The 17,130-nt window shown below is 40.4% G+C and overlaps 1 protein-coding gene across 3 annotated transcripts in view; it reads left to right on the forward strand.

Annotated features, from left to right (window-relative positions):
• LOC140910468 (uncharacterized) overlaps positions 1 to 12,539 on the forward strand; it is a 109,397-nt gene extending 96,858 nt beyond the window's left edge. For all 3 annotated transcript variants that reach the window (XM_073341417.2, XM_073341419.2, XM_073341421.2), the window contains 3 exons: positions 1,668 to 1,791; positions 7,596 to 7,686; positions 8,976 to 12,539. In XM_073341417.2, the coding sequence (XP_073197518.1) occupies positions 1,668 to 1,791; positions 7,596 to 7,686; positions 8,976 to 9,050 (290 nt within the window). In that variant the 3' untranslated portion in view covers positions 9,051 to 12,539. The remainder of the gene's footprint in view (positions 1 to 1,667; positions 1,792 to 7,595; positions 7,687 to 8,975) is intronic.
• The last annotated feature ends 4,591 nt before the right edge of the window (positions 12,540 to 17,130 follow it).

The raw sequence follows: 17,130 nt of genomic DNA on the forward strand, positions 1-17,130 counted from the left end.
TGGCAACTTAGATGCCTAATTCTTATTGACTTTCAGTAATAGGTGCGGAACTGTCATCTGTGCCTTTGGAAATCTCCCCCGTAATCTGATTCCTTCCTTATTATCTGGATGCTGAAAAGGAAATCTACCCTGTAACATCAGTACTAGTGTTCTCTTAATGAAATATGTTTGCTTTTCTATAGTTTATTTTAAATATCCACGAGAGCGTGTTAGCTGTTTAGTTAATTGATGTTTATCCAACATGTGTTTAAATATAAAGTACATATAAAATATTTGTATATTGTATTGCATACAATACCTCCCACCCCCAGACACACACACACACACACACTCTTTTTGTTAAAAGAATGTTGTTGTAGTAAAGTCAAGCACTCAAAAGTTAGGAAATGCCAGAATTAAGGTTGTCTGTGCAACCTTATTTCTATTTTCTTGTGCATATGCACTTTAATTATTGATTAATTACATGATCACATACTGTTTTTCCCCATGTAAATCATATAACGTGTGTGTGTGTGAGAGTGTGTAACTATATCTATATAAAAATAAATTATTTGAAAATTTAAAATCTCTATTTACATGTAAGTAATTGTTTTAATTACATTTTGACACCAAGAGGTGTTGTATGCCTGTGCTGCAAACTCATTATATTGATTAGACAACTTCGTGCATTTAAAAAAAAATTTCTTCTGTTCCTTACTTCTGCATGCATCAAATGGCTCTCTTACTTGTTGGAAGATGAGAGTGTGTGATGTTCAAAGCTCATTATGAATTAAAGGTGCGTTTGGGATTTGTTTTGCTAACAGGTGTCACGCTACGACTGATAAAGTAGATTATTTATTAATTTATTTGTAAAGAGACCAACATTCTTCTCCCTGGCTGTACAATTGTTTCCTGTTCAATAGTGATGGAATTTGATGATTTCTGTTGTATAACTACACACAGTGACTTCATAGCATTGCAAAACAATGAATGAAAGACATAATTCATGGACTTTCTTGAAATATTCAGAGATAATATTTCTACAATGAAATTTAAAATAACAGTCCTTGTTCTACAGAGTTAAAGTAACATCAAGGTCTGCAAACCCTAAGGTCGATATAGGCAACCGAATTAGTATGAGACTTTAACGTCCTGCTTGACTGACCCACTGGAGACCCTCAGCTTCACTGTAGCGTTAAACTAACTTTTTGGGAATCTGCTATACCTTGAGAACAGTGGAGCTATGTCCACCCCTGATAACAGATCTCATACATGAAGAGGGAAAAACCATAGATACATCTCTACCTCCATGACTGATCTTACCATGCTCTGAGGGCTAATCATAATGTGTTCTCCAAACTTCATGAGTTACTCATGGGGAAAGAACCACACACCCTTTACCTGCCCTTTGTCCTTTATCCTTCCTGAATTGGCAAGTACTGTCCTCAACCAGAAAAAAGTTGCAAGAACAACACACGGCAGGATTCCTACATGTCATGCACCTAGTTAGACCTCCACTCCACTGCAGGGCATTAATCTGTTGTTCTAGCTATTTTTGTGTAGCTGTTGATTAACAAGGACCCATATGCATGGTTTCAAATGACAGGTGATCTCAGTCAGTTTTGAAGAATAAAAATATAACTTGTTTAAGTTGGTTGTGTTCTAACTAACTGTGTTACATGTAATAGGTGTGATAGCACGACATCCCCTCTACTATCCATACCTAAAGAAAACTTTAACTGCTCAAGCTCTGGAGGATTATTTCCAGCATCTTTTAGAGAGAGAACAACCTGAAGAGAAGTTAGTCTCAAGGTATGTATCTTTATGACTTCTCCACATTAGCACATCCAGGCATTATGGCAGGAGAGAAATAATTTTCAGTTATCTTAATGTAAAGACACAAATTCAGGTTTGCAGTCTTTATTTTTATGCATACATCATTTGCATGGCATAATTCAATGTACAGGCTGAGCACTCTCCACCTTAAAAAACTCCAGAATAGAGCTGGATGTGGAATGGTAATTCCATCTGTGAATTTGATTTTGTTCCAATTGAAACCAAACTCCAAAAATGTCTGCATTCTCTGCAAAACAGAAATCTGAAGTTTTGTGTCAGAAACATCAAAATAACATTTAGTTTCCAAGTTGTCCAGAGGCCCAGTAGCCTGCCAGGCCAGGGGATGGGACTTTGCAAGCCCTGGCTTTGGGACAGTCCACATAGCAGGCTGACCTGGAGCTTGGCAGTCCATCTCATGGACTGCCCTGGAACTGGGGATCCTGAGAGCCCTGGGGCCTGTTAATACTGGGACCCGGGACTTCCAGGCTCTCAGCTGCCTCTCAGCCTACCAAACAAGTTACTGAGGAGCCAGGAAGCCAAGCTGGAAGGAATCCAGACAGCCTTTGAAACTTGATGGAACCTTGCATGGTTTTCATTGGAATGTCTAAATGAAACATGAAGATTCCGAGGAATTTGCAAATTGCGATTTAAAAAAAAAAAAGTTGTTGACATTTTTTTCAATCAGCTCTACTCCAGTATAAATGGTCACATTCTGGCAAAAAACTACATACTTGAATTTGGCATTTAAAGGAAAGAGCACAGATTGGCTCCTTTCCTGGAGTAAAAAATAAACTGTACACTTTACATGCCATTCATCCACAATACCGCATCCTGTGCCAGAGAGCAGGGTGCATGCAGTGGTGGTTTTCCTGCTTTTTCAAGGCCCCCATGTGTTTGATGGTCGAAGATTTTGTCACAACATCAACCCCTTGCCTCAGAACTGTATTCTAGAATCTAAGCTAAGAAAGTAAAATGTTAACCCTTACGATGGTGAAGAATCCACCTTATCCCATACTTTTCCCATACTTATCCCATACTTATCCATATAAGGTGGTGGTTTTATAGCCATTTGCAAAGACTACAGTCCTCAGAATAATTACATATTTCTATCTGTCTTAGTTCCACCAGGGGTCTTTCTAGTTCCTGGAGCAGCTCAGGATTGGGAGGAGGTTTAAAGTCCACCTTAGTGACACCTCCACTCCCCCTCCTGCCAGGCTGTGAGTTCTGTGCTGTTCATTAGAGAGACAGCACAGAATCTCACCTGCTATTTATTAAGTGCTACCAAATGAATTTACTGATAAATGTTTTGGGTTAAATTTAAAAATGGTTTCATCTGTAACTCGGCAGAGGAAAACAAAAATGAAAAAATGCTACACATTTAATAGATCTGCTACAAGAATTGCTCATACATCAAACAACTCACACTGGTATTGTCCTTTCTGCTTAGTTAATCGAGGTTTGCTCGTTTCTTAGTGCTGTTTATGTTCACTGACAGAGGCTAAAGTTTCCCTCTGTTCTGGATAGCAACAGTTTATTTTGATTAATTAGATCATCTCTGGTTTGGGCTTCTTTTAATGATGTGATAATGGGACTCTGTGAGTAGCGTGAAAAGCTACTGGGGAAAATAATGGATCCTTTTATAGACTTGGTTTTTTGTTTTTGTTTTTAGATTATAAGGATTATGCTCACATGTTTCAGATCTGAAAGTTTCTTTTTAGACTTTTTAGACAAAACATTTTTATGAATGTGAAAACTGGAAATAAACCAACAGTCTTGCTGTTTAAACAGACAGTGTTGGGAATATGGAAATGCAAATGACTTTTTGAACATTATAATTTGAAAACCAAAATATTTTTGTACTTTTTTAAAGAAAATGTTCTAACCATAACTCTACTTCATTGCAGATCAGAGGTTAACAGCATTTTGCCTTTCATGGCATTTCTTTAAGGCTGGTAAAATAAATAGACATACAGTCTGGAAGGGAAATTATTTTTGTTAGATTATACCTGTAATTGCACACACTCTGAAGTTTTCAGGGTTTCAGGTAACATATAACAACAAAGGTCTTATTTCTAACTAGATGGGGAATTTGCTTTTTTCCTCATAAAGCAAATTCGTCTTGAATTAATTGCACTTTTTGCCTTCTCTATAAGTGATATGCATCCTCAAAATGGAATAGACAAATTTGGATATACTTCCTGACAGCAAGGAAGGTATAACATTCACACACAGAAATGAGCTCTAACTCTAGAAAAGGATGCCAGTTTCTGGAACTCTGCAAAAAGACAGGTCTGAGCAATTCTGCTGTTGAAAGCAGTGTGAATTTGTTAGCAAGGCACTGTAGTACATATAGAATCATAGAACTTAGAGATGTAAAAGATTTGCTAATCACTTCACTCCCTCCCTGTCCTGGCCTGCCAGTGAAGGGTTATTTGTGAATCACTACATTTTTCAGTGCTCTGGACACAATGCACATTCATATTTATTTAAAGAAAGGTATTAGAAATACAGCATAAAACTGTAGAAATAAACTTTGTTTTGCCCTCTTCAAAAGGAAATAATAACTTATTTTTCAAAAACTAATGAAATCCTTCTTTTGTCTTAATTAGCTCATTATGTACCCTCTTTTACACTATTAATCAGATACATTCTGTGAGCCTCTTGTCAGCACTTCAGCTACACCTAGCTTTTATCACTTTTAATTCTGCATGCTTCTAATTGTATATATCTCCATAGTAGAGGAAAATATCAGAAACATACATATAAACTGTTCTATTCAGAATTATGGCTCAATTTAGGAAACAAGATTAAAAATAGTTACAGTTCTGAGGTCTCTACTTTTCTGAATGAGGGAGAGTAATAAAGTTGCTCTGTGAGCATTTTCTGGTTTAGTTCATAGATTCATAGATTCATAGATATTTAGGTCAGAAGGGACCATTATGATCATCTAGTCTGACCTCCTGCACAATGCAGGCCACAGAACTTCACCCACCACTCCTAAAAAAGACCTCACACCTATATCTGTGCTATTGAAGTCCTCAAATTGTAGTTTGAAGACCTCAAGGAGCAGAGAATCCTCCAGCAAGTGACCCATGCCCCATGCTACAGAGGAAGGCGAAAAACCTCCAGGGCCTTCCAATCTGCCCTGGAGGAAAATTCCTTCCCGACCCCAAATATGGCGATCAGCTAAACCCTGAGCATATGGGCAAGATTCATCAGCCAGATACTACAGAAAATTCTTTCCCGGGTAACTTGGATCTTACCCCATCTAAAAACCCATCACAGGCCATTGGGCCTATTTACCATGAATATTTAATTACCAAAACCATGTTATCCCATCATACCATCTCCTCCATAAACTTATCGAGTTTAATCTTAAAGCAAGATAGATCTTTTGCCCCCACTACTTCCCTCGGAAGGCTATTCCAAAACTTCACTCCTCTGATGGTTAGAAACCTTCGTCTAATTTCTAATCTAAATTTCCTAGTGGCCAGTTTATATCCATTTGTTCTTGTGTCCACATTGGTACTGAGTTTAAATAATTCCTCTCCCTCTCTGGTATTTATCCCTCTGATATATTTATAGAGAGCAATCATATCTCCCCTCAACCTTCTTTTAGTTAGGCTAAACAAGCCAAGCTCCCTGAGTCTCCTTTCATAAGACAAGTTTTCCATTCCTCGGATCATCCTAGTAGCCCTTCTCTGTACCTGTTCCAGTTTCTCTCTCTCTCTTTGGGCTAGGGTCATTTTCTTGCTCTGTGGATAAGGGTTCCCATGTTCAAAAAGATAATACTTGTCAGATATATGTTTACTAGACATTATCAGTCATTTTATACAAAATTAAGCAATGAGAAAACGATACTTATTTACATACTGAGACTCAAAATCCACTGTAATTTCTATCCATATATTTAATGCACAATAATCAACCTCCTATATTATTGCACCACACTATTACACAAACATCTCTTCTCTGAAACCTATCATTTCACCTCCAGCTCACTCTTAACTAGGAAGAGTGCTCTCTTTCTCTTGATGTATGAATTCACTAAGCAAAAATACAAGCAAAGTACAATGTGGCCAAAATTAACTGGGAACTCATGGAAAAGTCTTATCTTTAATGAAATACCTAGGCACTGCACTTCAGAGGAAGTAATTAAGGAGGCACCCCATTGTGCCTAGTTATGGGAGTTCAGTTAGAACAGTGAATTTCCTTTATTTTATTAGTTTCTGTCACAATCTTAATTTTCTTTGAAGTGTTTTTATTTGTTTTTTGAAGAGTTTCTGATGTTTAAAAGCAGATTTTAAAAATACTGAGTGAATTGTACAAATATATTATCTTTTCTTAGGCTTGTTTTAGATTTTACACAATTACAGTATATATCAATGCTACGTAAATATACTGGGTAACATATTTTTGTTGATGTAGTATCACTGCATGTGCATTGTAATCCATCATTATCTTTTTGTGTTTGAACCATGTTCACATTTGAACCTCCACAGATGTACCCATAATATTTCCAGGTGCTATATAGAGTAGCTGCAATTTTATGCACTGATTTGCAGAATCACAGTATGGTTATTTCTCAGTAATTGTTAGCGTATGAATTCTTGGTGGGATGAAAGCCATTCTTAGCCAAAGAAATATCAGAGATATGAGTAATTACTGTACAGATACTTTTCGGTAACAGGTTTCAGAGTAGCAGCCGTGTTAGTCTGTATTCACAAAAAGAAAAGGAGTACTTGTGGCACCTTAGAGACTAACCAGTTTATTTGAGCATAAGCTTTCGTGAGCTACAGCTCACTTCATCGGATGCATTCAGTGGAAAATACAGTGGGGAGATTTATATACACAGAGAACATGAAACAATGGGTGTTACCATACACACTGTAAGGAGAGTGATCACTTAAGATGAACTATTACCAACAGGAGAGCGGGGGCCGGGGGGGGGGGGAGGAGGGAGAAAACCTTTTTGTAGTGATAATCAAGGTGGGCCATTTCCAGCAGTTGACAAGAATGTCTGAGGAATGGTGGGGGGTGGGGAAATAAACATGGGGAAATAGTTTTACTTTGTGTAATGACCCATCCACTCCTAGTCTCTATTCAAGCCTAAGTTAATTATATCCAATTTGCAAATTAATTCCAATTCAGCAGTCTCTCCTTGGAGTCTGTTTTTGAAGTTTTTTTGTTGAAGAATTGTCACTTTTAGGTCTCTAATTGAGTGACCAGAGAGATTGAAGTGTTCTCCGACTCCCCACTGTATTTTCCACTGAATGCATCCGATGAAGTGAACTGCAGCTCACGAAAGCTTATACTCAAATAAATTTGTTAGTCTCTAAGGTGCCACAAGTACTCTTTTTCTTTTTTCAGTAACAGGACTATGAAATATTCAAATCTTTCTATTCTGGACACTATAATCCCTCTGTTTGAATTGGCTCCTGCACTAAAACTTTGTAATTTGCCCATCAAACTTAGGCTACAGTTGTTACCTAATTAACAGAAAACAACCTCAGTTTATTAATGTTGGAACATGATATAATCAAAATTCTTGTACAGCTTAATCAGAAAAGACCAACCTAGTTCATATCCTACCTTATTACTATTAAGGTGGAGTTTTGGGGTTTTTTTCCTTCTGATTAGTGTGCTTGAATCAAAATGGGGGCATCATCACAGTCCTTAAAAAATTACTTTGGAACTTCAATTTCTAAATGCTGCATTTCACTAGTAATTAATCTAAATCTACTGTAAAACAAACATAATTTTAAATTTTACCTTTAAAGATATGAATTGCCAGGAATACACGGATTAAACTTTGTTCTGAAAAATTCCCTTGGTGGTGGTGGTATTGCATCCTTAAGAAGTGACCCACAGGTACGTATGCAGGCACTGATTTTGATTTTAGTTATTTTTTATAACTACATATTGCACAAACTCTTTTTAAACAACACTGGGATGGAGTAATAATCTATTGACTAATAGCTATCTTTTAATTTCACAAAAACAGTCTCTCATTCATTCTTCCAAGTTTGAAAACTAAGCAGTGATGCATAGCTCAGTTGGTGGAAAAGATTTGGTTTATATGTGAAATGATGGATTTGCAGACTTTATGAAAGGTGAAGTTGCCGTGCTTTGTGATGTGTGAGCTGCGTTTCTGACATACTAATGAATTTAGCTACTCAGAAAAATGTAGTCACATTTTGGGAGAGCAGGTGTCTGCTAGACAACTTGGTTTTGAGTGTATTTTGGTATACATAGGACCAGATTCCCAACTGGTGTAACTCCATTGATTTTGATCAGATATTTAATTGGTGTAACTTGACTGACTTCTATGGAGTCACACCAACTGAGAATCTAGGCAGGGTTTAATTCTGGTTAATCCTGTGTAGGTGTGCAAAAGGAAGATGGAGGCACAGGAAGTATGTTTACACTGCATTTAGACACCCACAGCTGGCCCATGCTATCTGACTTGGGCTTCCAGGGCTCAGGCTTACGGGGCTGAGGCCTCCATAAACTGCACAAAGCCCCAACCATACACACACTGTGTTGACAGCCCAATTCTGCCATCCTTACTCATGCTGAGAAATATCTTACTTCACAAGTAGTCTCACTGAAATCATCTGGACTGTTCACAGAATAAAATACAATTCAACATGAATGTGGTGTCATAATTGAGTCCTAAATAAAAAAAAACCTATAAAGCAAAGAGATCTAGCTCACTGAACCCTGGTATGCAGTAATTTAAATAAATAACTACTGGAAAAGCTTCGCTCTACCTACCGAAGTTTAAATGGTTGCAAATCTTAAGTCAAGTTTTTAATTTTTACTTAGGAAAAACTACGTGAGTAGCAAAGTCAAACAAATAAAAGAAAGAGAGAACCTATATGGATTTGCAGTTCAAGGGTTAAGGAAATTACCTAAAATCTGGTTGTAACATTATATAATGGGCTATTGGCTTAGCAGCAAAATTCAGATCCAGACTTTGAATACACCAAAGTTCAGGGATGTTATGTAACGTAGAAGTCTGATATCCTGCTTGTTTCAAACAACTTTTTTTAATTTAAAATATATGTTTGCAAAGATGGTATATTTAAATATGTAACTTAATTTTAGATACTTGGTTCACGCAATGCAATCTATTTTCTGTTTTGTTCTCTCTACAGGGCAAGGCATTTGGACAGATGTTACTGGATTTCCAGATAAAAAATGTTCCAGATTTAAAGTCCTTAATAGAATAATGATTATTAGGTTCATCTGTTTTTAAAACTCTGAGTACAAACAAACAAACATGCTAAACAAAAACTAGCTTCTTGAGTCAAATTCAAGAAACTTCAAACTAAAGTGGTGGTGACAGTTCTCTCTCTCAGGCTTAACTGTAATATTTTGAGTATTACCAGACAAGTAGATTTGTCTGTGACTAATAGTATTTCCTATCTAGTTAATATATTGGATAAAGAGTTAATTTATTTCCTGTAAAATATAATAAAGAAATAAAATAAAAAAATAACAGTTTTACAGTGAGATAACCAGACAACCACACACACTTGCAAAATGAAAACTACCTTTCAATCCAGTCCTCCTCTCCGTCCTTTTTTAGAACTCTTAATAATTAAGAGGAATAATATTGTTTAACTCTAACTGCTCAAGTCCACCACCTTCAGTCTGCACTGTGATTTTGCACAGTATATCCCTTAGGTATACAGAACAGTCAGATAACTTGGTGCTCGTCTATTAAAAAGTCACCATTTACCAACAACTGTCAAACTGTGGTAGCTGAGGTCAGTTTTTCCCTCTAATTAGGGCAGTAAATAGCTGTAGTAACTCTCGCACCACTGTGTGGTGACTGATGGTGAATATTGACTTTGAATGGTGACCACTATACTTCAGGTTATTCTGCAGTCAGTGAGAGAAAGCTGAGTGTTTTCTATGCCCAACTTCTCTCATTGCTTATAACTCTTATTTAAACAGCACTGAAGTAATTACAAAATGGAGCTCTCGTCATGTGGATTATTTTGAAGAAGAAAAAATGCTAACAGCCAGATTCGATGCCCCACTGTCTCTTGTGTGATGCTACAAAAGGGATGGAATCTGGTCTTAGCACCTCTGTTGGAGATTCCCGAAGTGCACAGGAGTTCCCAGGAGGTGCTGAGTCAGTTTAGCTGTCCCTTGCACCACCCTTCTCTACAACCCTGGAGGGGGAGCATGTTGGGGCAGAAAAGAGGCATGTCTGATTTGCACTGTGTTCCATCTATCCTCAGCTTCCCAAAAGTACACAGACCTATTGTGCATCAGAGCTGGTGCCAGATGGTAAATTAGAGAGCTGTATCCATCTCCCCGAAAAGAAACTCAGTCTAACAGAGCTTCAGGCCTGATAATTCTCTGTATCTCCTACCACAGCAGAAAGATATGTATGTTTGGGGGTTTTTAAATCTCTTAGTGGACAATGTTTAGGTACTTTTATATTCAGAAATGTGTATGTTCCTTTATTTTCAGAATTTATTAACTGTTTAGTGCTGATAAAATTGAGACTTTAATTATAGGGGTTACAGCTATGAATGATGTGTAGGTGCTTTGTAAGCCTCATCAGAAATCTTTGGCAGTGCCTCTGAGCTCTAATCTGTTCTATTACTGTTCTCCATTTGCTAGCCTATCACTAGCAAGGATTGTAACTGAATTTTTCCAGTTTGCATTGTGGTTTTGTCCACTTGAGGACTATGTTGAGAACATCATGTGTGGAATCTTGACCCTATTCAAGTCAATGACAAAACTCTCATGGAATTTGAGGGGGCCAAATTTTCACCCATATTATTTTCGCTTATGACCTAAACAGAATGTAAGAAGATACTATACTAATTACTGTGTCAACTAGTCATATGTAGTATTATTTGTACATCATTATTAAGTCTGGTTCTAAAGGCAAATATGGGAAAACCATGGCTTTGTCACAGAAAAATATGGAAAACTCAGAATATTGGGGGAGGGAGGTACACAATATTTAAATTGTTTACATTTTTTTCCATTAGAACAGTTAAACAGCTGTCATCAATAGTCTGAAACCATATTAAGACAGGAAAACAGAAAAACCCAACAAATAGTCAAATTTATTAATAACAATCATTAATGGAAGAAAGTCTTGCTCAGTAGCAGACTAAGATGAAAAAGGACCATGGGCCAGACCCTCAACTGGTGTAAATCAGTGCAACTCAGTAAAGTTCAATAGTTATGCTTATTTACACCATCTGGGGATCTGGCCCCATGATGTTATTACAATACCCTAAAAGTGATATTTTTGGTCATGGAAATCATGGCTATGCCAAACATATACAGCCTTAATCACTGTGCTGTTTAAGTGATTTTGTATATCTATATGCGACTACTTTGATATTGAAAGTAAACTGGTAAAAAGGCTAGATATTTCAGTAATTTAAATAGTTTCTTTTAGTATATTTTCCAATTGCAACTTAGTTTAGAAATGTTTTTAATATTAATTGTTTTGGGTTCCTTTTACGTTTTCTGAGTTTGTGTGTTGGTTCAGTTCCCACTTTAGATTGTATCTCACCCAATTCTGTACCAAATTAAACATTCACTGTTGGATAATATGAAAATTGAATGACTAAACAATGAACACTTTAGACCCACTGGTAGTGGTGGCCTGTGGGCTGGGAGGTGCAGAGCATTCACAACTGTACAACAGAGGCACAGTTTGTTGAAGAATTAAACCATGTAGTTTGATGGAGTAGGGAATGGAGAGGGGTTTTTCTGTCTCTGTTGGAGTTCATACCTGTCCAGACACCACTAAACCATTCCCAGTAGGGATAACTTTGAGCTATGGCTGGATTTTGTTTGTTTGCTTTTGCAACACACTAGATTGCACCAAGTGGCATTTATTTTCATAATATTTTCCTTAGAGAATGTGACAGATTCCCTTAGACAAATTGTCACTGGCTTCGGAGCTCTCTAATTTTACTGTTTCTTATGACAGCTCTAATTCTCAAAATAAAATATGTAATACATCCTAAAATGTTGCACGGTCCCTAACAGTCAAAACAGACAGTACAATTCATCATATATTTAAAACTAATATTTTGAGATAGTTTTGCCATTTTTGTGACAATTTAATCTGCCCATTAAACAATGCACAGAATGACTATGTCCTGCAATGACCATCCAAAACAGGCTGGAGAAGTAGTGTGTTCTAGAGTTGGACTAGAGGTGAAATGCCTTTTTAAATTTTAATTATAATGTAATAGATTAAACTAATATGTTTAGTGAAGAAAAAAAGTATTTTCTTTCTAGAAAAAATGTGTATTTCCAAGGGGTTAGTTTCTTATGTTTAACAGAAACCATGAACAACTTCAAGTAATAGATATAAACACACCTTGTTTTATTTTACTGAAAAACAGAATAGAAAGGGGAAGTGTCAAAGTATATGGCTTTTTTTTTCTCTTGTTTTGCTCCCCTATTGGTTGAAAGGGATTAGGCATGCAGGAGCCAGAGTTAGAAAGAGCCTAATATAGGTGCTCAACCTGAGATTTCCATGCAGGACTTGAAAGTTTTGCTGCTTTTCAAAAATAGCTGTAATCATCTATTTACTAACAAAGAAGAATGTTATCAGTGTACAAGTTATTAAGTTTAAATGTATATTTTTGTAATAATAAGCAGTTACATTGCACCTTCTATCCAAAGATCTGAAACTTTATGAGCATTAATAAATGAAATCTCCCAATACCACAGCCTTGCGGTGGTGCAGTGTTATCTGATTGCATCCCCTGGGGCTATGTGTCTGGGCTGGGGGCAGTAATGCTACATTTCATTGATTTCTTGTTTATCTGATGCCTTCCAGTGGCTTTCCAGCCCTCCGTATAAACCAGCTGTCGGGAAAGGTGCGGCTTTTTCATGCTTCAGCTGCTTCACTGCTGTGTGGGTTACTCAGTGCAGTAATGCCCCAGCCTTCACTTTGTTCCTTTGAAACTCAGGAGCATAAAGGCTTTGAGCTTCCTCCTACCTGTGGGGACCACCCCGCTTCTCTTCTTGAGTTTCATCTTGGGTTTCTCTCCCGGATTTACTTGTAATGGACTCTGACAATTTGGGGATTAAAACTAACTGGCCTTTAACAAGCAAACAAAGGCTGCCTCTGACTAAACAGTGCTATGATCCAGCGTGAAAACATTTATTGGTACCAACCACGGAGTTACCGCTCCCTCTGGCTTCAACCTAACGCTACTTCTGAGGGGGAGACCCTAGGGGCCCCGGAGGCCTCCCCTGTTTTGCTGAGCACCTCAAGCTAGTTGGGCAAAAACCTGCAGGTATCCCTGCCGCGGTGTCCAGGTGTTACTCTGATGTGGCAGAGGCAGGAGATGGGGTGGGGGAAGATGCAGCAAGGCATGAAAGGGCTGTGGGGTGTAAGTGGGGTTCTAGGGAGCCGCCTCCTTATTGTTAAGTATAAATGTTTTCGACAGGCGTCGTTTCTGCGTGTGATCCCGCGTGGGGAAGCTCCGTGTTTGCTCCAGACACCAGTAAAATCAGAGAGCAGCGGGAGGATTTGCTGTATTTGCCCTTTCTCGTCGGTTCAGTCCTTCTGTGGTCGTGGGGAGGATGCAACTCAGGGTTGTCTCCGCAAAGCACCTATAAGGTGCCGAGATCCCTCCTCTCCCCTTGGGCCTGAGCCTAATGTTGGGGACCATCGCCCCTTTGCAGAATCTGACCCAAGATGCCGCGTCTTCACGTGCTCGGGTGCACTGGCAGGGGGAGAGCGTCTTCAGCCGCTAGGAAGCGGTGCAGGAGGGGGGCGGTGTGAAGTGCAGCAAGGGGAAGAAGCTGAACCCGGAGAAGAGCGAGGACGAGGCCCTGCAGGTGGCCAGGGGCCGCCGACCTGGACTAATCTGGCTCTTGCTCTAATCTCTGAATAAGGATTTACGAAGCGCTGGGGCCAGCCCCGCAATGCGCTGAGCACCTTCTCTGCCTTCAGTGGGAGACGTGGGTCTCCAGCGCCTCAGGGTCGTGGGTCGAGCGTCTCTTTTCTGTGCAGCGTCAAGGGCGAGGGGGTTCTGGGCCCAGGGATGTTCGCACCCTCTCGGCAGCGATGGGGTGGGGATGAAACGCTGCCTGTCTGGAAAGGAGAGGAGACCCGCGGGGAAGGCAGCCGCGTTACTGCACCCCAGCAAGGGAGCCTCCCTGGCCGCCTGCTCTGAGGACGTCGATGCATGTAGGTGCGATCTGGTGATACGGACAGGCGTGTTTTACACTGTTCATTTCCTGTGACGTTCTTCATGCCGATTTCCCGCCTTATTTTCCCCAGGCCGGGGGACCCTTCATGCGGGCTCAACCACTGAATCGGCTCTGAAAATGCACGCAAAATCGGCGGGTAGTGCTCGAGCTATCGGGGATCGGTTTATCGCGACTCGTCTAGACCCGATAAATCGATCCCCGAACACGCTCCCCGTCGACTCCAGAACTCCAGATCGCCAGAGGCGGAAGCGGTCGACTCGCCGCTGTCCTCACGGCCGGGTAAGTCGACCTAAGATACACTGACTTCAGCTACGCTATTCGCATAGCCGAAATTGCGTATCTTAGATCGACATACCCTTCCCCCCCCACCACCCCCCGTGTAGACCAGGGTAAATTTTTACCACCTGCGGTTGGCGATCGAACGGGGGAAAGCGCAGGTTTGAAACATAAACCTTAAAAAACAGCATCACTCTGCATCCTTGACATCGCTGCTTCTGCCGTTTGGCTGGCTGCAAGTGTGTCTGCAGTTTGTCCGAAAAGTTCCCACAACCTTCTTCTCAGTGCAGTTGCACCTAGAAATAGATCAGTAACCACGTCGGTTAAAGCTAGTTTTTGCAGCACAGGTTGCAATGTTGTTTAGGGGGGATGAACCTGCCACGAACCAAGCAAACACCCTCCACACAATTAAATAAGGTGAACATCGCCTCAAGCTATTTTCTCTTGTAGACGGGGCAGGCTTTGGCGCTGATCCGCAACGTGGCTAACCCTGCATTATATAATAACTTGGCTGGGACTCCCAAAAGAAACTCCCTAAAGCCTGATTCCCTCCTTTCCCCACCAGTCAGAGGTGCTGGGGCAAGTACCAGCAATGAATGGCTACGCAGGAGGTTCGTGCTGGTTTGTCACTCCGGTTGCAGGTTAGAGAGGTGGAAGTACTTTTCGTTTAGCACGGAAGCTGCTTGTTACTTCTGAGCAAGATCAGACCAGTGATTCAAAATTATTCTTTACAAGAATAATTTCATGAAATCCACCTTTCGGTTCCAAGCCCCTAGTTGTGAAGAAGTTCCCTCGGCTGAAATATAGCCTTCTGCAAGGAGTGAAAAGGGGAGTAGCAGACTTTAGGATAGGCACCACACTCCGTGCTTTGCAGAAGCTGGTCCAATCTCTTATTCTCCTTTCTGCTGCACCCGACTGTGAGGTGTCATTTACCGACTCACAGAGAACCATCAGACAAATATTGATCGTCCAGGGCAAAAGACCTGGGGAAGGGAAAGGAAAGGCCAAAAACCTGACTAACCCTCAAATGATCCCCTGACTTGCTCTCTCCTGCTCCTCCTTCCATGTGCCCGCTATAAGGCAGGGTTTTACACGGTGGTTTCTTTTGGGTTTCAAACACTTGGTAGAGACTTTTTGTGGCAAGAGATTAATTATAAAAACGCCCCTAGAATGTTTGGGTTTCGGATCCATTCCTGAATGCACAGTCTACGCTATGCCATGGTGAGGAGCCCTCCTCCCCCCGACACTGGTATGATGACTGAAAGGGAAAATATTTATTTGCTCTAAGGAGGTCCTGCTTTGCCCACAGAAATGTGTCGAGGCTTTGGGCATACACAGTTCCTGCCCGCTTCTCAGCAAGTGTTTGTAACCGACCGAGACACGCTAAATCAGTTTGTTTGCAGATGTTCAGGCAAACAAAACGTAAGGAAATTAGCTCAAAAATTTTCCCAGCCCTGCAATCTTCCTTAGAAAGGGGGATAGTGTGAAAAGCTGGCCCTGCCCCTCCTCCTGTTTCTTCCCACCCGCTTTCTTGCTTCATGTATAGTGGGACGAAGTTTCTTTCTCCAGACGGAACTAAAAGGTTGAATCGGGAGTGTTTGTGACATGAACAAAAGTCAATGGCACTGGGTCTGGGGGACAGTGCGACTGCAGGGGCTGGGAGAAAGGCTGTGGCCACAGAACCCGAGGATAAAGGGGAGCTTGGCCCTCCTCCCTTCCTGGTCTCCAAGGCCCTGTCATTTTCCAGGTAAGATGAATGTCCTCCCATCAATCATTCCGCGCAGCCCCCAGGGAGAGCCGGGAATTTGCTCGGCTACTGGAACTTATTAGCCTCAGACTAGGCGGCTTTGTTGCCCTGACAGAGCTGCTCTTTTGTGGGCTTTGTTCCCGGGATTTATACATTGACATAATGGATTAGCGGGAAACAAACAGCAGAGGCATGTTTCCTCCGCTCTCTTAGCCGACGGATTTTAGGACAAGTTAAATTGTAAATATGAGTTCCACTCCCCTCCTCACTTCGCAGCCTGTTGTCTTCCCAGATAAGCAGGAAATTATCGATCGATGTAAATGCAAATGGTTTTGTAAAGGAATCAAGTGCACGATCACTTGTCATTGCCACTACGATTTCCTCTCCTCCGTACACTGCGCTGTGTAATAAACATTTATTGTGCCTGCCTAATCCTTTGAACTTTGAGGAACTCAGTGCGAGAGGAAAGAGCTTTGTTTAGGAGGAAACAAATTGTCACTGTCGTTCGTCACGAAGTATGACAAACAGGGGGAACTTGTAATTTGTAGTTTACTATCCCGGCCAGTTAGTTATTTAGCGAATACACCTATCGGGGACATTTTAATTCCAAGGAGGCTGTAGTCATTCACAACATCAAAAATGAGTGCTAGTGTTTGAGGTCAGATCTCTTACTCACTGCATGTTTATAACTACATATAGTCCAAGCAGAGAAATGCCCCTAGTAGCTCTTAGGCATTGTAATGTTTAATGCGGTGTTTGCTACAGTGATGATCCCGGAATATAACAGAATCCCGTATATTCAAATGCAGTTGATATTTGATGCTCGTTTTAAAGCGATTACAAGGAATTGCAAAGAAAACAGAATACACAAATGCAAGTGGTAGTTGGAGAGATCCAAATGCGATGGGAGAAATTCTCCGGCAATCTAACTGACCTTTCTATTCTACAGGCCCAAATAGATGATGATGTTATATTTGAACGCCATGAAGACTTGGGGGGGTGGTGGTGGGGAGACCATTTTGAACGCGTGAGAAAGCGCAACTTTTTATCTTGGAAGTAGTTTGCGT

Source organism: Lepidochelys kempii, chromosome 4 (assembly GCF_965140285.1).
Source record: "Lepidochelys kempii isolate rLepKem1 chromosome 4, rLepKem1.hap1, whole genome shotgun sequence".
Lineage (NCBI taxonomy): Eukaryota > Metazoa > Chordata > Testudines > Cheloniidae > Lepidochelys > Lepidochelys kempii.